Source organism: Sparus aurata, chromosome 15 (assembly GCF_900880675.1).
Source record: "Sparus aurata chromosome 15, fSpaAur1.1, whole genome shotgun sequence".
NCBI lineage: Eukaryota > Metazoa > Chordata > Actinopteri > Spariformes > Sparidae > Sparus > Sparus aurata.
The window spans coordinates 2,590,467-2,618,053 of record NC_044201.1 but is presented as its reverse complement, the minus strand read 5'-3'; the positions used below and the strand labels follow the sequence as shown (position 1 = coordinate 2,618,053).

Here is a 27,587-nt window from a genome sequence, read left to right as displayed (position 1 = left end):
CCTCTTTTGGCTCTGTTAAGTCTAAACCACCAAGATTATATGAAGAAGGTAACATTCAAATAAATAGCAGCACATATCATTGTAAAAGACAGAAAAAGAATGGCACTGAATACATGTTCATGTAATTGCTAATTAATGAGTTATTCAAGAGACTTTCATTAGTTATTGTACAGTAATAGTACAGTATAACGCAAATACTTAAAAATAAGATGATTTACATACTTTTTCTTATACCTCCCTGTGTCTACTTATCAGTGGCTTTAACAGAGAAAATGACTGATGCAAGGAGTCAGTTTTGCATTTCCTTCCCAAAAGCCAAAGTTTAAAAGGGACTAGTTTACTTAACTACACCTTCGGCCTTGCAAAGTTGTATTCTCTCAGAACAAGAGGCCACCAATGGCATGAGTTTTAAACCCATCAAAAAGGCAGATATTGGTATTTTAGTAAACATTAGGTCTCAGGACAGTGATATCTGACAAAATGAAAAAATAGTGTTGAATGCATTAAGATAATACTGGTTCTCAGTGCCCCATTTATGTCCCCAAATATTGTTTGAGTGGCTTTATATATTTTATGAGTTATGACAATGTGGTACCTTAACTTAAATTAATACTTTGACATTTTGGGAAACATGCTATGCTGAGAAGATTAATACCACTTTAACATAAGGATGTAGCTTGAACTAGCAGTTGGTTAACTAAGTTTAGCAACATGTCAATGTATTCTTGTAATGCAGACTGGTGTGTGAATGTCTATTCACATTAGTGTCCGCTTACGGATGTGAATGGACAGCACATATTATATAATGTTAACTGGATATGCTTACAAAGGAATACTCCATCCAAAAAAACACAAACCAACAGATCTTTTTCGCTGCCTACATTTAAACTTGGGAAACACAGGTGTAAGTAATAACATAATAATGGCTCAGGGCAGAAATACACGGAATGTGGCTAGATCACCAGGAAATGGCAACACATCCCCCACTCAGCTGCTGGTGGGTATATCCATTGAGCTGTCAGTCAAAATGCAGTTTATTGCTACTTTGTCAGCTGTTGCTATTTTTGGCTCATGATCCACACGAGTGCATGAGCTGCTAGTCGCTCTTCAATAAATCTAAATGACAGTCAAATTTAATGTATACAAAAATAAAAATCAGGCACACATTCATATATTTTACCTTTGCCCTGCCGCTCCACCTGGATTTCAGCTTTCTTTATGTTTTTCTGCTCAGGTCCAAGTCCCAAGTAAGCCACTGCAGTGAAGCAGTACAACACTAAGAATCCACAATTAGCAGTGCAGATTTCCATCCTGTCAAGAATGATGTCAGTTCAATATTTCAAACAGAATCAATTAAATTTATTAGAATCACACCAGTAATTAGATTCTGTCTTGGAGACAACAGAAATCTGTGTAAATCTTTTGCTTCACGTTCAAGTTAGGGGAAACTGACTCACAAATTTGCTTCATGACCAAAAGCAAACCAATCTTGACAAATCTGACTTTTAAGGGAAAGGAGGGCAAGACGGTCCAACACAGTTGAAGCTATCTCCATTTTATAGCCCTGCTCTGGTCAAATATACTGTAAATTTCTTTACAAAAAACTGTAGTCTCCAAATATAATGCTGTGCAGAAGCAAACATGTTATCATATTAATGCTGGAATATTTTCATAAACAATAAGAAGCTTATCGGAGAGATGAAGTTATTGTGAAAGATAACGTGGGAGTGTTTTACTTATTTAAATCAACAGTTGCCAAAATTAATTAGGTATAATTTATTATTAGGTCCATGGTGTAAAACTCAATTGTGAAAGTACAAATATGGATTGAAGCTTTTCTTCTGGAGAGGTGAGTTAGATTTTGTACTACATGAAAACAGGGCATAGGGTTTCTATATCTATTTTTCAGCAACAGTATCCATTGGAAATGTGACATGAAATGGAAAAGGTTTTTTTAATTCATTTTTTTAATGATACTCCACAAAGAGACAAACTTGTAAATTATTGTAGCCAGTTTTCAAATAATGGCTTGGTCCAAAGTAAGTGAATGTGGCCAGTGTGAACAATTAAAAGCTGATCACCAATGAAGTAAAATAATCAAAAAAGAACATTTAGAAAGGATTGAATTACATGTCATCAACTACAACACTCATATTTCCAGTATACTTCTTTAGTACAACAAAGTCATGTCATGTTTGTCACTTCGAAGTTGCATTGTTCACATTTAAAGGTAAACAGTAAGGAGCTGACTGGCAAAATTAAGCACGCTACTCCATCTTTTTCCTGTCTTTTTCAATGCCATGTTCACTTGTAGAGTAAAAGTAATAGTATTTAACGAATCAGTATTTTTGATGGGCTATCAAGTATTACATGACTTGTAGACTATGATTTGACAATGAATTGTTTAGTAGTCTTGAAGAAAATCAAAATTACAGGTTTATTTTACTCATTTACAGCTGAAGTTGACGAAAAGAAAACACTAGATTAAATTAGTATCAATTAAAGTATACATGTCGATAAACATTTTTGCACTGTGTGACAAGTTAAACCTCGGGAATGGTTAAATGTACAGCAAGACTTTGAAGTTGTCCATTACACAGTGGTGGCACATTTGACTCTTTTGTGTGTATTGTAATTTCTTTGTCATTTTTTCTCCATATCATGCTATGGAGTAAAAAGACGGTGACACAGACAGTGGCAGCCCCATGAAGAGCGCTGAAACTCTGCCTTTCTTTGGCTCCAATGGTAAATTTAGGCTGTTCAGACAGAGCTTGCTGTGCGACAGCGTGGAGCTCCAAAGCCAGCTGGCAATCAGTGATTGTTTTGGGGTCTGTTCTATTTTCCCTGCTTGCTGCTAGCGCAATTAGCAAGAAAACACACTGCTAAAAAACACTATTAGAAGTAGTATAACTGCTGTTTTAGATTGTGTTTTTACATTTTTATTCCTCAGAGATGAGCAGGCACACACACACACAGACACAGGCTGCAGGCATCAAAAAAGGCCTCCCCACAGATTATCAAACAAATCTATAGTCAATGTAACTTCTTTGTTTGCAGAAAATGCAACACCCCGCTATCCAGGAACACATGAAAGGCTATACGTTGCAAATTCATGAGGTTAATATAGAGATCAGCTGATTAGAAAACAGCAGCAGAATTGACCAGCGTGGAGGAATGCTCTTCTGAACAGCCAGACTACCTACATGAATGTACACAGGTTACATTGCCAGGCCATACAAGGCCTGCCCCTGGGAAAATACTCTGCACCTGCTTACAATAAACGGAAGGCTGGAATACTTTTATTGTGAAAAGTCTTGAATTTCATTCTTTGCAGCTTAACATTTTTTTAGCAAACATCAAAGTGGACTGGAATTAGTAAATGAATATAAACAGTATTTCTGTTAAAAAGAGAATGGTGAGTGTACCTGTTGTATTGATATAATGAATACAGTATAATTAATAAATTATAGAACCACTAATAGAACATTTACAATATTAATGGATTATGAAAATAAAAATAGAATGATAAGCTTTAGATGATATCTATCTCTGAAGCTGCCAAACTATAAAAAAACAACAACACATAGCTCTGTATTAGGAGTGTATTAGATAACATTCCTCATCCCTGTCTTAAGCAGCTCAGATGTGTTGGCTTCCTTGTGCAGTTCAGCCAGAACAGTTGGTTGGGGCTGTTTTAGTCCTAAGTATGTACTTTAGTATCAAGTTAAACAAAAAACATCGACATGGCCTTCAAATCTTCTGGGAATTTCAACAAACAACAGTTTCATGGCATACCTCACAAATACAATACTAACTTACACACCAAGGTTTGTAATTATACAATGGAAATATCATGAACATACAGTAGATAAAAATTAGACTTTTAATGGCTGACACACAAGTTAAGACAGATTTGTATACCAAATAAACCAGCAAAGCATACTGCTCAGCACCCTCCTACTACCTAAAAGTGCTTTTTGACACATCTCTCTACTGAATAAGGCTGTTGGCTACAAAATAGCTCTCACACAATGCGCCTGCAACCACAGGTCAAAAACAACTTTGGTTTACTCGAGTAAAACCCCTTAGAGGACATTGAACAGTGAAGACTGAATGCTGAACATGGAAATATTTTGGGTGTTTTTTTCAATGCTGTTTTTTTTTTCTGCTGTTCCTTTTTTTGTACAACAAAATAAATCCTCTGAAGGGTTAACCTGCATGGCTGGTGTCCTGTTAATTATTTTCATCATATTCTGGCTCCATGTCTCCACCCTGGTGATGCGTCCCCGTTGTGGAGTAGGACCTTATCTTCATTGAACAGCTGGAGTCCATCAAAATGGCCTGAAAAAGAAAAGTGTTTTGAAGTGCTGTTTCTGTCACAACATGTGTAAAAGCCACCTTAGCAAAAGGTTTTAAAGTTTTTACAGAGTAAACAGTTTATGTTCCTGATTTCAGTTCAGTTATTCAGATGATTATGCTAAGGTGATAAGGTTGAGTGAAGGTGAGGACAAAGAGTGAAGGTAATGTTTTGTGGTCCACAAAACATTTCAGATGCAGTCGAGCTGGTGCACCCACTTTAGATTGGGTGTGCACTATTAAATTATCCGTTACAGTTAAGATTAAGCCTTAAAAGGGTTTAAATAACATCCTTTGAAATCAGTTTGTGATCTTGGGGCTTCTGGGGACTTGGATTACAGGAGATGAGCTGTATGGAGCCATTTGATGTTTGTTTTGGTTGTTGTCTGACTTTATATCGACATGGAGGGAGGAGATGATGACTGGATAAGTATTTTTTGCTGAATTGTTCCTTTACATTTTAGTGCATGTATAAGATGCTTTTGTCCAAAGCGACTTACAGTAATTCATACATTCATAGGCGGTAGCTGCCGACAAGCACATCAGGAGCAGTTTTTGGTTTCAAGGACACTTTGACATGCAGCCCAAGGGAATTGAACCAGTGACCTTCCGATAACAAGCGTTGGCTCTACTCCTGAGCCACAGCCGCCTTTAAAAGTAATGTTGAAATAATAAATGTATCGCAGTTTTAATTAAAGCCCCTACGTGGTAGATTTGAAAAGTGGTAGTCTAGTGGTAAACTAAGCAGCTTTCTGCAACAACTTAGTGGAGAGAATCAATGTTGATTGGTTACATCCGACCAATGCCCTATTCACCTCATAAGGTCAGAATCTGAATCTGCCAGAGCAAAGCATCTGGAGTAAAATAAGGCAAATGCTGACTGGGAAATAGCAGATGAGCTGAACACATGGGAGTAAATACAAACAGAGAGGAATGGAAACAAAAGCCCCTTTCACATATAAACTCTGTAGCTACACTATCCAGAGAATCAGATCAGGATATTGTCCACACAGGCTGCTCCATAATGATAAATGTTTTGTGCTGATATCAACACTACGTGAATTGTATGTATCTGCAACTGCAATATCAAAAGGAGTGGAGAGTTATATACAGACAAGCAGAGAGGAGTATGAAGCAGCTATACTCCATGCATGAAGATCCCATCATAAACAGAAAGCTGCAGCATTTTAGATCTGTGTACAGCAGCAGCGTGAACGGGCCACTCTTCCGAGTGAGAGACACATGAGGAAATATTCTGTGCAGATGTTTTGCAGAACTTTGACAACTTTTTCGAATTTCCTGGTGTATGTTTGAGTATGTGTTACAGCTGATTAAACCATCACTAACACAGAAGATTATGTGTTGTCGACTTGCCCACTCACGCGCTGTGAATTCACTCTGGACAGTTGTGTGCTCTGTCACACATGTGGCTCACCAGGATTGTGGACAAGGGAGCTGGCAGGGTAAAGTATGGGGAAGTAATGCAGACATTTGTGTTCACACATACAGCTCCTCTGGGTAAAGTGTGGATAAATCCAGGGTTCCAGTGCATGTGTGAATGGGGCTTAAGAAATGATCATAAGGGTGCCTGCCCTGGATGGAGCTGCAAGGTGAGGAGGTTTAGCCACAAGCATGCAACATTGATGTCCAATGATGAGGAAATTCATGGTCACTAAAACCTGACAACATGACATTATGTGTTTCTGTGAAGCCCTTAAGGAAATGTCAAAATGCATTCATCCACAGCAGGCAACTTGGCAACTCCTCTTCTTCAGTCACTTGTACGGACAAGTTAAGAATGTATTTAGACATGTTACACATAATAGACTTTGGAGAAACTAATTTTTCCACTGTTGCCTTTGAGATTCCATTAGAAGTGTCTCAGGAGTTCCAATTTTGATGCACCACATATTCTAATGGATTTAACCTCAATATCCATGATGAAATGGTGCTATGTAGCTTATACCTCAACTGCCACATTAGGTCTAACTGACGTCATCTGAATCTGACGTACCACTAATCTTTTTTTTCTCTCATATCTCACCTCAGATAGAGTGACATGGAATAATAAGATAAGCCCAATAACAAGCACTGAACTGAATCCAGTTACAAACTGTTGGAGAAACATTATTATTTTTTTTTTTTTAACAAAGCCTATGAAGCCTGTCATATCGTCTGATGATGAGGTTGGTATATTTAAATGAATTGTCTTTTTTTTTTATTGTATTATATAATTTTCCATGGTTCACAAAGTTGGTATACTTCCTACCGTTTTTCCTGTTTTCTTCAATGCAGGTTGTTGTGGTAAAGTCTTTTAGTGAATAGACTTTTTAGAACTACACATCAGAATGAAGTCATTTGGATTTAAAGGCAATGCAAAAATGGGGGTTTGGAGTTCAGCAATTCATTATCAAGCAAAGCCATCAGAGGAAAGCTCTGACTTGTGTCTATGGACCTTATTTTCCAGTGCTTCTGTATTTCTTAGTGTTGAAGTAGGAGTCGTTTGACTGTATTTGATTGTGCCTCGAATCTTACTATTTTTTCTTCTTGTCCTGGTGGATTCCTGAGGAAGATGCAAAGAGGAGCAAAGAAGATATCCACTATTCCAATTATGGTCATCACCCAGGGGAAGCCAATACTCTCAGCGATGGATCCTCCGATAGATGGACCTACATCAATACAGGACAGATGACATACTGGTTTCATTTGTTTTTGTTTGACTGAGGGCAGCACTTCGCATTGCAGCTCCACACCAATATACAAGATGTAGTGGTAACAGAGAAACGTCAGGGTAAATGGAGGTAGTAATCTAGTAATTTTTTTAGTAATCATGAGACGGGAATATTGAAATGTATTCTCTGCAACAGGGAAATAATAGATAGGCTGTTGTGTAATCTGACCAGTAACTAAATAATGGGGTAACAAAAGGCTAATCTGCTCTGAATAATAATCTTCAGGCTCCTACATAGGCCTTTTTGAAGCGCATTTTATATCTCCTTTTGTTTACCTCAAACCCTATGGCAAAACAACATCAGCCCGCAGGCCTTACTCTCTGGTCTAAGCTGTAGCCTGGACATATCTGCTGACTGTATCCCCTTGATGTTTGCCTCTTGAGGACCTGGTTGTGTCTCTAGTGATAGCAACCCTTGCCCAGTACAAACCATGGCCTCAGAACTTTTAACCCTACTGTATTTTAAGAACAATCATGAATCAGGGCTGCAAAGACCTAATATGACCTCATTTTGTGGTTATGTTAGGCAAAATTTGAAAGGTTCGAGACAATATCTAGAAAGAGAGACGGCAGTTTAAATGTAATAACTATGAATCATGGTTTATTGTACATGGTTTTCATGTTAATTGTTTTCTTGTTAACAGTCTATTTCTAACCAAAATTAAAAGCAGAAAAGCAGAGAAAACAGATTACCTGGAAACATAAGTCATTTTTTAATCAAATTAAAGTGATTGATTTTTTTGTTTTTAATTGGAAATAAAGCATGACACACATAAGACAAAACATAGGCATACTGAGGTAATATAAGGACAGTGATGTGTGTGTGTGTGTGTGTGTGTGTGTATCAGTGTGTGAAAAATGGATTTAATGCATAGATGAAGAAATTGCAGGTGAGATCAGAATTAGCTATTTGTTTCTAGAAGGGGCACAATGTTGTTTTGGAGAAGAAATTCAAACTAAGAATTTTAATATTTACAATATTATTGAGCTAATAATACAAACTTTGATCGATAAGTGAATAAACAAGCTGTCAGTGAAGCTCTTTCTGTTCTGATTAACATTTCTTCAACAAAACCCCTTTAACTGACAGTAGTTAATAAATGGCAGTTTCTGTGTGATAACCAAGAATAAGAATTCAGGCTCTGCAATGTCACCATGATTTCCGATTCCTGCTTACCTAAAGCAAATCCCATGCAGAAAGCCACATCAGCGATGGCATACACACTTCCATAAACAGACACATGCCGCAAGTCCACCAGGTAACCCATTATAGGCATCATAGAGGCGTCCACCATACCTGTAACAAGCCACAAGTTATGTATAAAGATCTTATAAAAGAGAAAACAGGTATTTATTAGAGTATTACATTTTGCAAACTTACCAATCGCAAAACCAACCCCAAAATTTGGAAGAATCAGACCATAGATATTGGTGGCAAAAGGAACCTAGAACAGACAGACAAGAGCATTTTCTTGTTTATTCAATTTATAACATTTATTAATTAATTCTAATAATTCTAATTATATTAATTTTATATTTAAGTGTAAACAACAAAGACGTCTGTCTGAGAAGTGATGCTGGCAAATTTCTTACTTTAGTGTCAAATAAGTTGTGAACTCTCCATTGGCTGAATTACATATTATTATTATGATTATTGTGATTATTATTGTTATTATTGTTATTATTTTATAATCGTTTTTATTATTATTAATAATAAATATACATTTTATATTACATATAAAACTGAGGGAATATCTAGCTGATTTGAATAATATAAATGTTTTTTTTACCCTTACAATTAATTGGTCCTATTTAGTCTATAGCGCATAAAGGGCAGCGTGCTAGTGCGTTTAGGGTTTGTCCAAGTCCATTTTGCTGGTTAAATGGTGGTTAATGTGGGTGCAATGCAAAGAGGTGGTATTTCGACTCTGAATTAGTCATGGGTGTGTTTTTGGTGGAACATAAATTAAACCAATCTGAGTGTTGTCTCCCACTCCCTTTAAGAGCCAGGTGTACCAGGATGTGTGATCCTTGGCTGTTGAACCCTCTGCCCCGCTGGTTCACAATCATCTGTCCCATCAACAACTCTGTTTGAATGCATATGAAAATATAAACCAATCTTGGACTGAGGAGGTGGAGGAGAAGCTGCTGTGTTCCTTTGTGTGTGCACAGGTCTCAGTCCATGGATCAGACGTGACGGGTCATTAAAGGTATCATCCTGATCAATAACAGTGGGATGAGAGGGGAGAAATACGTCCTTAATGAGGAAAATATTAATGACATTACCTGCAGTGATCCTCCAGCAGCAGAAATCATATGTGTATTTGTGTATGGAACAGCTCATTAACTTAATTGATTATTTAATAATCCTGACTCGTTTCCTTTGGAGAGTTTAAAACTTTTAAAAAACTACAGCTTTTAGTTTTGCTGATTAAATGTGCCATATATGTCACGGTGACATTGCTGCTTTCATAGAAATGTTTAAAATAACTAAAAGCAGCCTCTCAAATAACACATTCTGAGTATATGAACGTTGTGAACCTGCCTGTGTAGGAGCATCTGATGCATCCTTTAAATAGCAGGAAAGTCTTTAGACCAGTTTTTTGTTGGTCTATTTTGCTGTCGTTTTCTGCCGCTCAAGATAGCAATCCACTTTCAGTGTGCCTGTGCCTTATATATATATATATATATATATATATATCTATATCTATCTATCTATATATATATATATATATATATATATATATATATATATATATATATATATATATATATATATATTTAAATGTATATATATATATATATATATATACCGATTATACTGGAGCACCAACAAACGTTCATGCATAGCGTTCATGCAGTGTTGGGAAGTAACGTTGCTACAAGTAGCGGCGTTACTAGTTTAACTACATTTCTCAGTAGAGTGGTGGTAGCGTCGCTACTTTCTGAATGAAATAGCTTTTCAGTAGCTTAGCTCTTTTATTGACCAAGTAGCGCGGTAGCGTCCACACAAGCTACATTTTTATGAACACCTCTGAAGTTCAGCGCAGCGGAGCTTTCTGTTGCGGTCTGAAATTATAGGATAAGTCGGTGATGCCACCGCCACACATGGCCGTGTATGTGGAGCCGACAGAAGCACTTCCGTATGACGGTGACACCACGGACTAATCCTTGCGTACAGCGTCTCTGCTGCACGGGAATACAGACAGGTTAGCATGAGTGAGTTACGTTACTTGATGGAAAGATGGCAGAGGGTGAGGAGGACAGATGAGTTGATCCCGAGGGATGCAAAAGACACACTTGAATAATAAACAAATACAGTAACAGAGAAACATTACTCTGAATTGTTACTTTTGTATTTTTTAACCAGCACAGGATACAGCAAAAATGCAATTTCTACAAAACCAAAGTATGGTGATTAGTCAAAATGATTAGCTTAAAATGTATGTAGATATAGCTACTACGACAGAGTGGGCCTAATAAAAATACCACTTTTGAAACTGCCAGTTATATGAGACACTGGTTGATGGATAGAGTACTTTATTAATCTCAAAGGGAAATTAAAGTGTTACAGCCACTTGACATAAATCAAAATCCAAAAACAATGAGGTAGGTAAAAGAAACAAATACAATTAAAGGCTGAATTATATACAATAAATAAACAGACTAACTCAAATATCAAATATAAATTATAAAGCTGAAACTAGAAGACAAGAGAACCTTAACGAAAACTACAACTATAATATACTATTTGCTGTTTAAAGCCCCTGTACAGACTTTTCATTTAGTGTTGATTTTGGCAGCCCCGCTGGACGAAAGCGGTAGTGTTTTGCCGGAATGAAGACTGCATTTCCTATGAGCTCTAGCGCCCACTGTCATGAAGACTTTTGTCTGGCCAGCGCGTGTAGATTTGTTTTGGAAACGTCGGAAAGAAGACGGGACTTGCTTTGAAAACTTTTTTTTTTTTTTTTTTTTTTTAGCAGCTATCTGCAGCGTGCATATGGACGAGGTAATGTGTCTATTGCATTTCTACTTAATATAATATGCCGCCGGTGAAACAAAGTAATGCTGCTGTTGCGCTGCAATTTCCCAGCTATATATATTACCCACGGTGCTACAGAGCTAGCGTTACAGCAAAGTCACAGTGATTGTGATGGATGTTTTGTTCTAAGTAAGAAACTGAATCATTTATAATGACAGAGGATATTACCGATGCATCGTTGCAGGTTGGCTGGGCTGATACACACAGCTGAAATGGATGCGTGATCTAAGACGTTTGTTGTCGTTTTCACGAGTGTAGTATCTAGAGCTAATCTAGTGGTAACGTTAGCCAGCTCTGATGTAACAACATACATTCATGTATTGCTGTAAACTACGTCCCACATTACATTTCATAAATGAAATAAAATTTAAAAACCTGTCTAGGAGGAATTGGGCGAATTCTGGATCCGACCCTCCCTTCAAGCCCCGCAACTCTCTCCATCTCTGGAAGGAATCGCCAGTGTTTATCCGTGTTTTAGCCCTAGCTCGATCGGATTCCCTCTCTGCCTTTCGTTGGTCTTCGGTTCTAATTCTTTTTCTTTTCTTTGTCTCATTATCAGCCATGACAAAAGTTTTAGCTCGGTTAGCACTGGCTAGCATAGCAACAAAACAGCTACGCCGTATCCTGAATGTCGTCAGTTCCGGTCTGACTGCCGTAAATCATTTCGTCAGTGGTCCGACCCGACCAAGGCCTTTCAGAGGTATAGAATTAGACTACTTAGAAAAAGCGTATCTTCACGCTGATGGGCTCATTTGCTGTTGTAGGTAACAGAGACACATCAGCAGAAACCAGAGACTTTTCTATATCCAGTTAAAAACTCCGTACAGGGGCTTTAATTATGTTAATATGCTACAGTGTAGGACACTGTCCATAAGTGTAAGTCAGGTGGATATTGCTGTGGTAGCAAGGTGAATGACTGTCCATGGATGTTAGACTTAAGTGTGCATTGATAGTTGAATAATAAAATATACAAAATAGTGAAAGCACAAATTATTGTTTAATAAACAATTGAACGTAACATTTTTGTCTGCTTATCTGTCTGATTGATAATTTTATTGATCACTGAGATAGCTTTGACTTGGAATGAAGTTGTTCCAATATAAAAAAAAATTGCTTTGATGTAGTTAACCCTGTAAGACCCAAATATAGAAAAACCTAAAAAAAAATTTTTTTGACCCTTCAGATATTGTTGTAGGAGGCCTCTGATGCAGAAATGAAAGACTTTTTGAAAAAAAAATGTTTATGTACGTTTTTAGAGAAATGTTGTAATATTGCAACGTTGGGCTTAGGTGGGAGCAGAATTTCTGTATGTGTACTCATGTTCTCTGAACAACAATTCAGAACAACTAAGGATTCATTTGCAGAGTTGATGGCTTACTTAGCCCCATAAAGGTATATAACATTAATGATAATCACACATTCATATTTTTATGAAGAATTATTATTATTTTTTTATTAAATAGCTTTTTCTAGTGACTTCTTCATTCCTTTTTTTCTTTTCATGGCTGACTTTCATTCATAGTGAAAGTCCCAAAAACAGTTCTTGTCCTCTGAAAAGCGAAGGTGAACATCACACTTGCTGCATTGCATATTAGTGTATCCTTTAGCGCAGTGTCTGCAGCTTCCTCTCCCTGTCTTCACTGGGAAATGCGCAACTAGGTCCTTGCGTACATCCAATGGAAGTGTGCCCTTCTCTTTGATGGTCTCTTCTGAGGAGTCAGAGGGCTTCCTGATGTCACTGTTGCTGGGCTCCCTTTGCCTGAAGATGGTCATCCTCTCTTTGGAGTCTGGAGCATCGTGTTCACCAGGATGAGAGAGGATGCTGGCTGTGCCTGAAACTGTCTCCTGTTCATTGTCTCTTTGCTAGACATCTTAAGAGAGGATGATGGTGTGCCAGAAGATGTACATGTACCAGTGACGGGATTTGATGGGGGACCTCTATTTAGCTGTAAATGAGTCCAACAAATCCACAACTCCCATGTACTTGTTGTTGGCACCAACAATGTAAGGCCTCTCAACTTCAGTGTAGGTTCGGCTGGCTTTGTCCCAGCGTTGAATCTTTTGCACAGGTTCAGGTCCAGCAAAGGATAACACAAGTGTGATGGCCCTGTTGTCAGACCATTTGACAGCACAGATGTTGTGATTCCCCTCCACTCTGACGTCATCGCTTCCACACCCCTTTTTCTTCAAGCTCTTCTCGTCCTCAAGGTCACAGTTGGGCAGGCGCACCTGCCTGGCTGTTCCCAAGTAGTGAATTCCCCAGTGTTTTCCTGGCAGACAATACTGTCTGCTTATTGTAAGTCACTTTGGACAAAAGCATCTGCTAAATGCCCTAAATGTAAATGTAAATGGCTTAGCCTATGCTCTCTACTTATCATGCTAAAAGAAATGTGCATCCCAATCACCAGCCATTAAGTCACACAATACTGCCTTGACATGACAATACTGCTTGTAATGCCCTCTAATTATCATACTAAAAGGAAAACATGCATACCCCCACTTACATCCACACATCCACATTCAGGAAAATGTTCATCTTTCTTAGAACTGAATTGTCTGTTGATATCCACTTTGTGAACAAAGTTGTGGAATTTTAGGTCAGTTTGATCAAATTAACTACATTTTTTAGAGATAAAACTTTTAAATCAGTCAAATTTGACTAGAACACAACACAGCGGTAGTATGTATACTGTCCATGTATAAAAAAACACTCTGTTTCAGGCAGTGGTGTAGTGGAGGGAATACAACCTGTTTGTTCCCACTGCAACAAGCCTGCTATTTTGACTACCACACTCACCCAACGTTGTAATATTACAACAATTATATAACAAGCTCTAAATGAAATTTGATGAATCTGTTCTACAAAAACTACATATGTACATGTTCTAGACATTGTAATAACAACAAAAAAAAATATAAAAGACATTTTACTTACTTGAATCTGATGAATTTAGTCCAATGAAACAAAGCAATGTTGTCCGAAGGAAACCATGAGAGGTTGTGTGAGTTCATGGCCATGAGGCCGGACTTATAAACAAATGTACTATCCAATAGCATCGTGAGACTGAACAATAGGACCCAATGACTATGTAAATGTGGTAAAAAAACAAGATAAAATGTAACAGATTGTTTTTTAGGGTGGCTAAAGGTAACGTTGTAATATTACAACAGTGGGTCTTAGAGGGTTAAGCTACTTTTGCCATTTTGCTGTAGCTTAGCTTGCTACATTTCTCTGGGGAGTAGCTTTGGTGTAGTGAAGCTTAATTTAATATAGAGTAACTTGTAGCTTAGCTCACTACTTTTTTCGAGTAGCTTGCCCAACACTGCGTTCATGACTTCAGACAACAACAATGAACGAAGAAGCAGATGAGACCGCTCTGGTTGGCCCGGTGGATGGGAAATTTTGTTTTAAAAAGTGGACGGATGGCAGCGTAGATAAGAGCACGGTTGTGTGCAAATTATGCAAGAAGGAGTTTGCGTATCACCGCAGCATATCAAGCCTCAGATATCACCTAAATGCTAAGCAACTATTTATTATGTTGTTGTTGCAACTGGCACTTTATGTTGAACTGTTTATTGTTTTGGCCAAGGTTATTTACAGAGAGTTGGACTGAAATTGATTTGTTTAGATCAGCTGTTGGTAAAGTCTGTTATGGCCTCTGAAGATAGATGTTTTCTAATAGTCAGGGTTTCCAATGTTCTAAATGTACTTGAAAGTATTGTGTTTTACTTAAAAAACAAAGTGTTATAGTTTACAGAAGGTCTACCTACCTATAGGCTAACTGAATCTCTGAAATGTATTCCTAAATAAGCTATTACTACACTTTATGGCAAAAATTGCACTGGTCTGTTGGTCTTGAAAAAAAAAACCCAAACAATGTTTTGTTGCTTAAGCTTCTGTATTCAGTCATTATTCAATGGTATACTAAAATCCATGTGAAAAAATTGCTTCTCACTGTTCTCAGGTCAAATATTTATATGCGATTAATTTCGATTAATTAATTACAAAGCCTCTGATTAATTCGATTAATTTTTTTAATCGAGTCCCGGCCCTAATATATATATATATATGTATATATATATATATATATATATATATATACATATATATATATATATATATATATATATATATATATATATAGATATATGTATATATATATATATATATATGTATATATATACACACACACACACACACACACACATATAAATGTACAGATATCAAATCAAATATCTTTAGAAGTCTTAATATTAATTAATTCATAATCATGATTTCTGCCTCATTTTAAATGGTAAGTTTCCTATCAGTGCTCATCCAATATATAAATAAATGTACAGATATCAAATCAAATGTCTTTAGAATTGTTATTTAAAAATCATGATTTCTGCTTCATTTTAAATAGGTAGTTTCCTATCGGTGCTCATCGAATATTACACATGGTGATATTTGACTACACACTTCGTCATACTTACACATATTACGCTGATTCCAACCACCATTATTCCAATCAGAGCACAAAGCCATCTGTAGGGGGAGAAGATGGGGTCAGTGTTATCATATCTAAAACAATTTTACTCTTAATTAGTGACAATAATCTTTGCATAAAGTTAAAGGATGGGACTTTGTTTTACATATGTGTAACATACAGTATATTCATTAACAGATGCCGAAAGTAACGCACAAGACATTTACTGTATCTAACTCTCCCCACCTAATATCAATGATACAACGCTAATTCCTGAATAGAAGTTGGGACGTTGTGTAAAATGGTAAATACTGTTTGTAAGCACGTAATGTTCCGGAGCCCCTATAGTGATACCAGTGGAATGTACCAAACAGGTGTTTTTTGATCATTCCACAACTTTCCAAGTCTTTTGTTGCCCCTTCCCAGCTTGTTTGAAACATGCTTTGATGAGGTTGATGAGGTTTTCTCACACATGTAGTCTTGTGTAATGTTTATTTGTTGGTCAATTTGTTGTATTCTTTCCGTAAAATGGTCATAACAATAAGAGCAAATTTCGGTCTTTGATTGTATAATTATTCTTAATCGGCTTCTTCCTTCCTTGGCAAAACGTTGTGTAAATACATGTATGAATACAAAGTGTATTACAAAGTATGTTTTCTTTCTTCCTTTGGTTTGAGTTCTACTTTCTGGACTGTATTTAGTTCCTTTGACTTTTTACTTTGATATACAATTTGGATGTACTTAAAGGGCTCCATGTAACAAATTGTAGCAATTAGCAATGTAGTATTAATCATTTTTTTTATTGTCCAAATGTGAGCAGATTGTAACGTGATGTGAAAAAGTAGACCTTCCCCATCTCTCTCTGTTGTTCATACAAGCAGGCACGTGCATACATAAGGCCCAAGGGGTGCTTGAGCCCCTGCCCTTTTTGCCTCGTATTATAAAGTGTCATTCTGTTTGTTTTTTTAATGAATAAATAAATTCCTGTTGTGCATAGGGATGTGAAAAAACTGCGGTTTAAAAACGCCACGGTTATATACCATACGCAATTACGTACGTAATATGGTGTTCTGTGTGTGTTGAGCCTAAAGCCGCTTCTCTGTCCACTGCTCTGTTCTGTCTCTCACATAGGAGAGAGAGAGAGAGGGAGAGAGAGAGCTGCCTAATCAAGAACTCCACCATGCATGTAGATGAGACGTGACAGAAATGGCAGAGATATGGCAATTGCATATCACTCACTGCTACACAGGATACACAGCTAAGAAGTTAGCTTTCTATAAGTACTTTGTTTATTAATTTTACATTAATTAATCTAAATATTGTGTTATTAAGGCCTGAAAAAAAAATTGGCGCGCGCACGTACTGCCCTTTTTTGACTTTTTTCTGACCTGCCCCTCTATAATCATGTGCAAGTCCCTGCATACAAGCCAGTGAAGTCGTTTAATGCTGGGACTGTGGATTTCTTTGCAAAACTCTCAGATCAGGTTTCCACAACAGTCCAAAGGATAAGACTTCATGAACGTTCTCCAGTGGCTTGTCTCAATACTCTCTCCGCTCAGCTAACAGAGAGCAACAGTAGTTAGTTCATTTAAAGTTTAGACATGGAGTCAAAATACAGTGATGACAAAAGTGTAATATGACCCAAGTCATAACGAGTCACAGCTGGAAGATTAATAAAGAAAACAAACAATGTTGACATTGTTTTAAAGGTTGTACTACATTGTATGTGTTACTGAGTGAGGACAGAAAAAAGCAAGCTGCCTGTTTAAGCCTTGAAGAATGTCTCAGAGCTAACATGGGCTTGTGCACATTAAACAGATTTCTGTTCTCTAGTTTGATGTTTTAGAGCTGTAGCACCTCAGCTAAGTTTGATACCAGGTGAGCGGTGTGTACTTCCATATATGTGATACTGAGTTAAAACAAAAAAAGATGTTTAAGCTGAAAAAATTGTCATGACAGAAACAGTGGTGTTAATAATTGGCAGTGTAAAGTAGAGACAGAAGGGGCAGCACTGCAGCATTAAACCTATGGAAAAGGCAATGCCAATAGCATTAGAAGCAATAGTATAGTATTTGTTTGATATGGTTGGAAAATTTTAAGTCCCATTTTATATCTAAAAAAGGACTGGTTTATGACAATACTGAAAAGGTTAATTAAAAAAAATTGCAATAGGCAACAAGAATTCTGAATGTTAAATCCCACATACCATTCAAGGAGGAGGCATGAACACAGAAATTATAGATTGCCTGCTGTATCATAAAGGCTTCATAAAGCAGTCTCATAAACACTAAAAAACACTGAAAACTCATTTAGAGGAGCGGAAACAGATATCACATCCCCAGTTGCAGACAGAGACAGGGGTGGGGTGGGGTGGGGGGGATAAAGATCATTTCCCTTCCTACCTCCCCATCTTGTGCGCCAACGTGCCAAAGATGTTGGTTCCAATAAGGTAGGAGATGGAAGCTGGTAAGAAAGCAACGCCTGGGCCAAAGACAGACAGAGAAAGAGAGATGAGTGGCTCAATGTGTGGGCAGGATTTCCAAGATAAGTAGATCTCTATCAGTGCCTCATCACTCAGCAGCTGTACATCTTCTATTGTCTGTAAAGAAGACTTGTGCCTTCCACCTGCCAGCCTATGACACACTAATATCCTGTTCTCATCCTTTTTTATCTGACCTAGACTTCATATTAAAACAAAGACTGTAGGCAGCTTCTGAATAGAAAATATCTAGCAGGATGGTGGAGTGACACTTTTGCACTACCTCAAGTCACTCAGTAAAACAACGTATGAATATTATGTAAATAAGATCAGACATGAGGAGCAATTCATTTATAATATTTTGTAAAAGGGATTGACTTGGGGTGTTTTCAGGCCTGTAATTTGGTTCATTTGGACTGTACCTTCAGAAAAAAAAGATACATTGCTGCATTATAGTTCTGGTCTAGTTCCTATTCACATCAGCATTTTACAAATTACCTACAAGAGTAAACACAAAATCATACAGACTGACAGGTAATGCATTCATTGCAGAGTGTTGTCGATAACCAAATAATTCAGTAACAGAATACATGTGTAGGGTAACATAATCTGGATACAAAAAAGGTATCTGTATTTCGGCAAAGATTAAATGGCAATTTTATTGATATTTATTTACTCTTGTCTTTATGTGCATATGTTTGGTATTGAGGTAATCCAAAAGAAATGGGAAGTAATCAAGTTACTTTACTTTATCTGTGTAATACTTGGATTGTGTTACTGTCTACATTTTTTGAAAGATAATTAATAACTGTACTGGTTAGTGGTAACCCTCTCAACCCTGCAAAATATTATCATTATTCAGTATAAGTATTTTTAGACTGCAAGTCGCAAGCATGTTGAATAATGATACAACAGAGATGTGTCCTGTCCAGTTATGATTCAGGACTTATTGTTGCTGTGGGGTTGCTGTCACACACTTTTTAATGGACTTTAATAAACTGTTACAGTACCAGCACAGCAGTTTTAACAACTTTTGACCTGTTAATCAGGGAAAATACCACACTGACATTCAAACATCTTATCATATGAAATGATTTTGCATTAATACACATCTTCATCTAATTAATTAATTCACATCTAATTATAAGATTGCGTTCTGTACAGTAAGCTGCAGATGCATTTATTTGTAATGAAGAACTTGAAATGTCTAAATGCTTTGTCTGGTCTACACCACGGGTTCCATTGACAGCCTTCACACCAGCCCAAACCAACTACAAAGGCACAAGGGTATATTTCAAACTGAACCAAAGAGATTAGGTGTGAAAAAACCCTTAGAAACTACAGAAACTGATAATTACAACTTGGATATTGAACATCAATGCAATTTCATCAACATCACGTGATAAAACTCACAATTATTATAGCTCCAATGTGGGCCAAAAACCCACCCATCTATTTCAACCCCACCAGGCATTTATTAACCCAGTTCTAAGCACTGCTCATTGTTTATTAAGTAGTCTGATGTCTGGTGTCAAAACCAGTGACCGCTGCGAAAGGGCAGCTGACAACCTGGGAAAGACCTGGTGATGGCCTGAAGAGACTGCTGACAGGAGGGAATAGACCCCAAAGGGGCTGGCATGGGTTAGCTACCCATGTTGGCAGGAGCCTTTCACTACACAGTGACTTGGAGCCACCCAACTATTGCTACGAAAAGTTCAAAAGGAAAAACACCCCCTGAGTCTGCGAGAGCGGGGGCGGAAGACAGTAGTTGACGGAGTAACAGCAATGGCAGGACACAAGCTACAAATCTGTGGCTGGAAAAAGATAACATCAGAGAAGGGTCTTAAGATCCACCAGGGCAGGAAAAAGTGCCTGAGAGAGCTTAGCAAGGGGCCCCGCATTGACCACTACTTCCTCAGAGTTAGGGCAAATCAGTCGAGTGAAGCCCAGTGGCAGGAGTCTCACCACAGTCCACAGGGTATCAGAACCCCAGACGAAGCTCAACCAAGCACGGAGACACCAACGAACATGATTCCGGAGCCCATCCACCCATCTTGTGGCCTAAATCCTGCCAGAAAAAGGAGTGGGAAACCACCAACACAGACCTAGTCCATCTTCTAGAAGGTCTAAAAGGGTGCGTGGAAAGAAAGCTGGACTAGATTGGAGAGACCATTTACAGCTATGGAGCAGAGAGATTCGGAGTGAAAAGTAAGAACCAGAGGACACAGAAGGAACCATCAGCCCATCTCAAGTCCAGAAGACAACAAGAGATTGAGAGACTTGTGAAAGAAAGAAGGTGCCTGACAAAACGGTGGAAGAAGGCCACAGAAGTGGAAAGGAAAGGACTTGAGGCACTACAGGGTGACATCAAGCAGCGTCTTGCAACACTGCGACAGAGCAGAATGCTTGAGAAAGCAACATAAGAAGAAGGAGCGAAAGAGGACTGCCTTCTACAGAGATCCCTACAAGTTCGTCAAAGACCTCTTTGTCAAGGAGAAATCTGGGACCCTCAAAGCACCCGTAAGGGGGCTAGAGGAGCACCTGAGGAAAACCTACTCTGGTAAACAGAGACATGTGCCAGCCAGCATTCCGGATGACATGCCACCAATCCATCCACCTGAGCACCAGATGGAAGCAAGGCCCCCTACATGGAGCGAAGTTGAGAGCACAGTAAAGCGGGCAAGAACAGCATCAGCTCCTGGGCCCAACGGCGTTCCATATAGGCTCTATAAGAACACGCTGGGCGTCTTGAAGTACCTCTGGAAGCTGATGAAAGTGGCATGGGATAAAGGAATTATACCAAAGTCATGGCGAAGGGCGGGAGGGATCCTGATTCCCAAAGAGAAGAATTCCTCAACCATCGACCAGTTCCGCCAGATCAGTCTCCTCAATGTGGAAGGAAAGATATTCTTCGGTGTTGTGGCCCAGAGGCTCTCAGTATTCTTGCAGAAGAACAACTTTGTAGACACTTCAGTGCAGAAGGCAGGGATAAGTGGTTTCTCAGGATGTCTGGAACACACAAATGTCATCTGGCATCAGGTGCAGATGGCCAAGAAGGAGAAGAAAGACCTGCATGTGGTTTTCCTAGATCTTGCCAATGCCTTCAGGTCAGTGCCTCATGAGATTTTGTGGACAGCGTTCAACTTCTTCCAAGTCCCAGTGGGCATCACAAGGCTGGTCAGAGCCTACTTCCAGGACCTTCAGTTCTGTGTTACAGCACAGGCTAGTACAACTGCCTGGCAGCACCTCGAAATAGGCATAATGGCGGGCTGCACCATCTCCCCACTGACATTTACCATGGCAATGGAGCTCATTATTCGAGCATCCCGATGGGTGGTTGGAGGGGAACGGTTGAAGAGCGGGCTGCTTCTTCCTCCAATCAGGGCGTACATGGATGACATGATGACAATAACAACAAGCGCATGCACCAAACGCCTGCTGGATAAACTCCAGGGAAACATCAAATGGCCACAAATGGAGATTAAACCCAGCAAATCCCACAGTATCTCCATTGTCAAAGGCCAGCTTGCAAATGAGAGGTTCCACATCAACAACGAGCCAATACCAATAATTCTGGAGAAGCCTATCAAAAACCGCTGGTATAGCGCAGAACTCAACGACTCGAAGAAGGTGGAACAACTCAGGCAGGATACGAGCATGGAACGAGCTGTGGAGCATGGAGTCTAATAGGCTATCTTTCATCATTAGAGCCACATATGATGTCCTGCCCTCTCCAACCAACCGACATCTTTGGTATGGAGAGGACCCGGCCTGTCTCCAGCGTGCAGCCCCAGCAACCCTCAAACACATCTTGGTGGGTTGCAAGACCAGCCTAACTCAAGGAAGATACACCTGGCGCCACAACCAAGTGCTGGAGTGCTTGGCTGCTGAACTTGAGAACAAGAGGGTAACCACCAATGCCTTGCCTCTGAATGCCCAGCCTGCCTTTACACGGAAAACAACCTTTGACCGGGAGGGGGAGAAACGGCGGACCAAGCCATCACCTCCGGATTTGGGCCCACTGAGCACAGCCCGGGATTGGGAAATGCAGGTGGATCTCAGCCAGAGGCTCACCTTCCCACCCGAAATTGCAGCGACCAATCTGCGCCCAGACCTTGTCCTCTGGTCCAAGTCCTGCCGCCGTGTCTTCATCGCTGAGCTGACTGTCCCATGGGAGGATGCCATCGATGAGGCGTTTGAGCAGAAGAGTATGCCAACTTAGCAGCTGAGGCAGAGGGGCGGGGCTGGAACGTTAAGGTGTGGCCAGTGGAGGTGGGCTGCAGAGGCTTTGTAGCCAGGTCCACCACAAGGCTCCTGAAGGAGGTAGGGATCAGAGGACAGGCCCAACGGAAGGCAATCAAAGACCTTGCCACTGCAGCAGAACGGAGCAGTCACTGGCTGTGGCTGAAGCGCAGAGACGCAACATGGGCTGCCAAATGACCACGCGGTGCCACCGTGCGACACACACCCAGGTCTGATCAGCCTGTAGTGGGCTAACCTCGACAGAGGGTGTCTTGTGATAAGTGGCCAAAACACCCAATGACGTCGGGGCACACAACTGATGACGTGTCGTGCTGGTGGCACTGCATGACCGTTGCCTAATTCCACCCCACCCAAGAGGACAGCTCCAACCCCAATTGTTGTGCTGTTTTAGGGCTCTTTAACAACTAGTCCTATTAAGAAGTCTGTCAGGTGTCTAAACACATGTGATGCTACCACTTTTATTTTTATATTTATTCATTCATTTATTATTTTTTTGTATAGGATCGAGTATGTACTATAAACATGTACCTTTACTATACATTAAACTCAACATCAAATACACAAAAGACAGTACAAACACAACAATTAAAGTGAAACTCTCGCCAAAATGCAACTTAGGCTTTTTTTGTGAATGTATATGAGTCAAACCTTCATGTAAAAGCATAATTACGACGAAAGAGGGACTTTTAAGATTTACCGTATTTTCGTTTTCGGGTCAAACTCATTTTCAATGGGAGTGCTGGGGCAAATTAGCGATAGCATCAAAATCACTATTTTTAAAACACTAAGAAGGCTTGTAGCGCCACATTATGTAATAACGCTCCATTATGTAATAATGTAACACATTTCCAATTCATTATGTAATAAAGCCACATTTTGTAATAATCTACCACATTTTGTAATAAAATTCTTGAACGCAATATGTAGTTAACTTCAGCCTCATTTTGTAATAAGTTCTTACATATTGCGTCAGTAATTACAGAACGCAGATGTTGCACTTTTTATCAAGAAAATGTAATAATTTGGTGCATTATGTAATAAACCACCAAAATGGATGTCTTAATTAGAAAAAAACATTATACCATCAGAACGACATTGACATTAAGCATACCAGCATGAATCATAAATATGAATTAATTCTAAAAACTAGCAGAATGTTTCATTGGTCAAATATAACTGAATTCATACAGAATTTGTTTCAAAGCTCATAGAGACAAAAACTGCACTAAATGAGTGTTACTGGCATGAACATTATCGGTGCACTGAAATGTTGGAAGACATAAACACATGCAATCTGGATTATGATATGCCAATAGAAAGCAGACAAAACACATAAACAAATATGGAACAGAAAATGTGTGTTTTGCCCTTTTTTTTTAGTTATAGGCAGTGTTGGGGAGACTTAACTACATGTAGTTGAACTACATAGCTTAACTACAATTTGCTGTAACTTGCTGGTAGTTAAACTGCATTCATAATTTGTGCTGCGTCAAGTAATTCAACTACTTTTTGGGTCATTTTTTGAAGTTCAACTACTCAATTTACAATCTACAATTTTGGCCAATAACATGAAATATTTTTTTTGCCTACATAATATAAATTTTATTTAATTTTTCTTTGAGAAAAGGCATGACACATGTCATGACAGGACAAGCCAATGCTGCCTCTGATTGGTTTGCCCTGGCAGCACGCTAATGCTTCACAGAGTGGGCAGGTCTTTGTGCCAAGGAAGGCAGTGCTCCTATGGCACAAGCACGTCATGGACAATCCTCCCGCTACCCCTGATGTGCCCCAAATGCGCCAGCCCAACCATGGCCATATTTGAGCATGTACATGTTGGATATAGATGCATCTACAGACATGTCCTACGTGTTCACATGTTAGTGCCTAAGTGTTAGTGCCTCTGAAGTTCCTGTGATGTTGACCAAAAATGTCAGCTTTTGTCTTTGGAAAATAAAACTTGAGTTTCGAGGCATATTTCTGCTGGCATATGATTTTTTTATAGGCTATTATATTTTGTTTAATATACACCATATGTTGATTTATTTAATGCTGAGTTAAATGAGGTGGTTGAGGTGTTGACCTGGCCTCCAAATTCCAGAGATCTCAATCCAATAAGCATCTGTGGGATGCGCTGGACAATCAAGTCCGATTCATGGAGACTGCAGTCTTTGGATGTTTCGCCTGCTGATACCAGAGTAAAGTGCGTTACAGTAGTCCAGTCTGGAGGAGATGAAAGCATGGATGACCTTTTCTAAGTCTGCAGAGGACAAGAATGACCTGATCTTTGTTAGCTGTCTCAGTTGGGCAAAGCATGACTGCACCACTTTAGTCACCTGAGTATCAAAAGATAATTCTGAGTCAAAGATGACACAGAGATTGCGGGCCTCTTTCTCGAACATTGTTAGATAAGGCGCCCAGACTATAAAATATTTAATTTGTAAAGCACTTTACATTTAGATAAATCTCAAAGTAGAGGAGATATTGGTATAGTTACTAGTGCTGGGGCCAGAGGGACTCATTATAACAATGATTTGGAGTCATTCAACTGCAGACATCGAATTTTTTATCTTAGCAAGGCAAGAGAAAATACGAGAAACATCACTTTTACCAGGCTGTAGTGGGACATACAACTGCATATCATCTGCATCTCAGTGGAAATCAATATTGTGTCTACGCATGATTTGCCCCAGGGATAGCATGTAAACAGTGAATAGACCCCTGAAGGACCCCACAGAAGAGAGGGGCACAAGAAGATGAGGCTTCTCCAAGCCTTACAGAGAATGACCTGTTGGACAGATAGGAGATGAACCAATCACTGAATCACGAACATCACTGATACCAACATAATTTTTCAGACGGCTGATTAAGACATTATGGTCCACTGTGTCAAAAGCTGAGCTGAGGTCAAGGAGAAATAATATTGAATACAGGCCTGAGTTGGCAGCAAGCAGTAAGTCAATGGCAACCTTGACCAGTGCAGTCTCAGTACTATGAAGGGAGCGGAAACCAGATTGAAATTTTTCAAAAATATGATTGTCATTCATAAGATAAATCAGTTGAGTCGAGACTATTTTTTCTAAAATCTTGAATAAAAAAGGCAGCTTTGAGATTGGTCTAAAATTACTTAAAAGAGAGGGATCTAGAGATGGTTTCTTTAAAATAGGTTAAACAGTGGCATGTTTAAAACAGGAGGGGAAAGTGGAAACAGAGGAAATACCCTGAAGAGAAAATTTGTCTGAGAGCTCATGGTTTTTGAATCGGGAGTAAAATAAATTAAAAGCATTTGGCAGATCTTCATTACTTCCTTCTATTCTAATTGATGCTCTGCTGTTGTCATCTTGGATATTAGTGGCTGAGAACATGGATTTAATGCCTCTCCAGGCCGCCCGCAGATCACCACTGCTATACTTGTGTTCCACCTTGTCTTTAAAAGCTCTTTTGGCTTTCCGAATTTCATTCTTAACCACATTGTTTATGTCTTTCCTTTCCTGGTTGTTCCCTGTGTAAAAGATTTTTTTCTTCTTATTTATGACATTTTTCAAGTCTTTAGTGACCCACGGTTTATTGTTGGGGTAGACAGTGATGTTCTTCTGGGGGATATTAGTGTCAACACAGAAAGATATGTAGGAGGAAACAGTCTGTGTCAGTTCGTTCAGGTCAGAACATGAATCATAAAAAAACATCCCAAGCTGTGCATTCAAAGCAAGCTTTCAGATTGTCAATACAGTCCTCTGACCAGCATTTCACTGTCTTTATAGTCCACTCTCATCGTTTACAGACTGGCCTGTAAGGACACTGCTATGATAGGAAGCTCCAAGGGAAGGCATACGAATGGACCTGTAAGCACTGGCTACTGAACCATAGCACAGGTCGATAGTGGAGTTCCTCATAGTTGTTGGACAGGTGACATACTGTTTATATGTTCTCAGTGTTTTGTCAATTCGACAGTGATTAAAATCTCCTAAAATAAATTTAGGGGCATCAGGGGAGAGTGTGTTCAAATTGTTGCTCACGTCTTCGATCAGCTGACAGGCTGCCGTGACGTCAGCTCTTGGGTGGACGCAAACAAGGGTAAAAAACAGCTGAGGGAATTCCCTCGGCAGATAGAGGGGACGAAGTGAGATACACAAAAGTTCAATATCCGGGGTACATATTCTCTCCCGGCGTTTCCTCGAAACAGTTCCACTTGCTGTGGCGTTAGAAGTTCTCCATGGTGAGCAGGGGGAATGTGAGAAGTCAGGTCCTGTTGCTGGTGGACGGAGAGCCAGTAGTAGCTCCCGGCTGTAGGGGATCCTTCCAGCATTCACGTCTCCACCATATTGGTGCCCGCTAGTGCATTGACACACCAGCGTCCAGAGAGTGGCGAAAACCCCCATGTAGACTCTCTTCATGGTTAAAACGTGATTCCACTTAAACTCCAAGGCATTAAATGTTTGGCGCAAAAGAGGGGAACATCAAAATACGCAAACAGTCAAACAAACAAACAAATGCCGCTGCATGGGTCGCACAGGTGAGTGAGCGTCTGAAAGGCAGGTGGATGATTTTGAAAGAGCAATAATACGTTCCAGGGTAGACAGAGAGATTTCACTGAAGTGGGTTAAGGTTGAGAGTGGGCAGGAGTCAACTACCATCTCTCTGAAGTCAGTGTTAAAATTCTGACGAATCTCCACTATTTTGTGTACAAAGTGATTAAGAAATTCTTCACATTTGTCTGGGGAGGATTCAACTGGCTGGCTGGGAGGGGGACCAACCACAGAGTTTACTGTTTTAAAAATAATTCTGGGATTATGACCCTGTTTGGCAATCAACTCAGAAAAATTGTTGTTTCTTGCTTTTCTGATTGTACACTGATAAGTGAACATGAATTTAGAGAGGTTTATTGTACAATATGAATTTGGTAGAATTGGCAATGTGTTGGAGGGGTGAGAGGTGGGGTAGAGGGTAGAGGGGTGAGGTTAGGGTCGAGGGATGGAGGAATGAAGGGATGGAGGAGGGAGTCAGGATTGTAGGCAGTAGGATGTGGGTGGAGGTTGATGGACCGGTGTAGGTTGGTGGTGATGGGACGAGAGTGAATCTGGGAAGTCGAGACTCTGGGTGGGGGAGTCGTCTCCATGCTTCCTCTTTTGGGAATGATCCCCAAGAGAACTTCAGGCGGAAATGTGTGTGTGGGCGTTTCTAATGTCGTTCAGGTTGTGGTGGATGTATGTGAGGTATGCGGGGAAAGACGAGGATTTTTATGGTGTG

General features: G+C 39.4%; 1 protein-coding gene across 1 annotated transcript in view; it reads right to left on the bottom strand.

Moving 5' to 3' along the window:
* Window positions 1-2,923: 2,923 nt before the first annotated feature.
* The window catches only part of slc18a2 (solute carrier family 18 member 2), a 131,231-nt gene continuing 106,567 nt past the window's right edge, over window positions 2,924-27,587 (bottom strand). The window contains exons 11-16 of the mRNA XM_030441746.1: window positions 18,001-18,079; window positions 15,606-15,657; window positions 8,469-8,532; window positions 8,265-8,384; window positions 6,892-7,025; window positions 2,924-4,341 (exon numbers count right to left, since the gene is read on the bottom strand). Coding sequence (XP_030297606.1) covers window positions 4,234-4,341; window positions 6,892-7,025; window positions 8,265-8,384; window positions 8,469-8,532; window positions 15,606-15,657; window positions 18,001-18,079 — 557 coding nt within the window. The 3' untranslated portion in view covers window positions 2,924-4,233. The remainder of the gene's footprint in view (window positions 4,342-6,891; window positions 7,026-8,264; window positions 8,385-8,468; window positions 8,533-15,605; window positions 15,658-18,000; window positions 18,080-27,587) is intronic.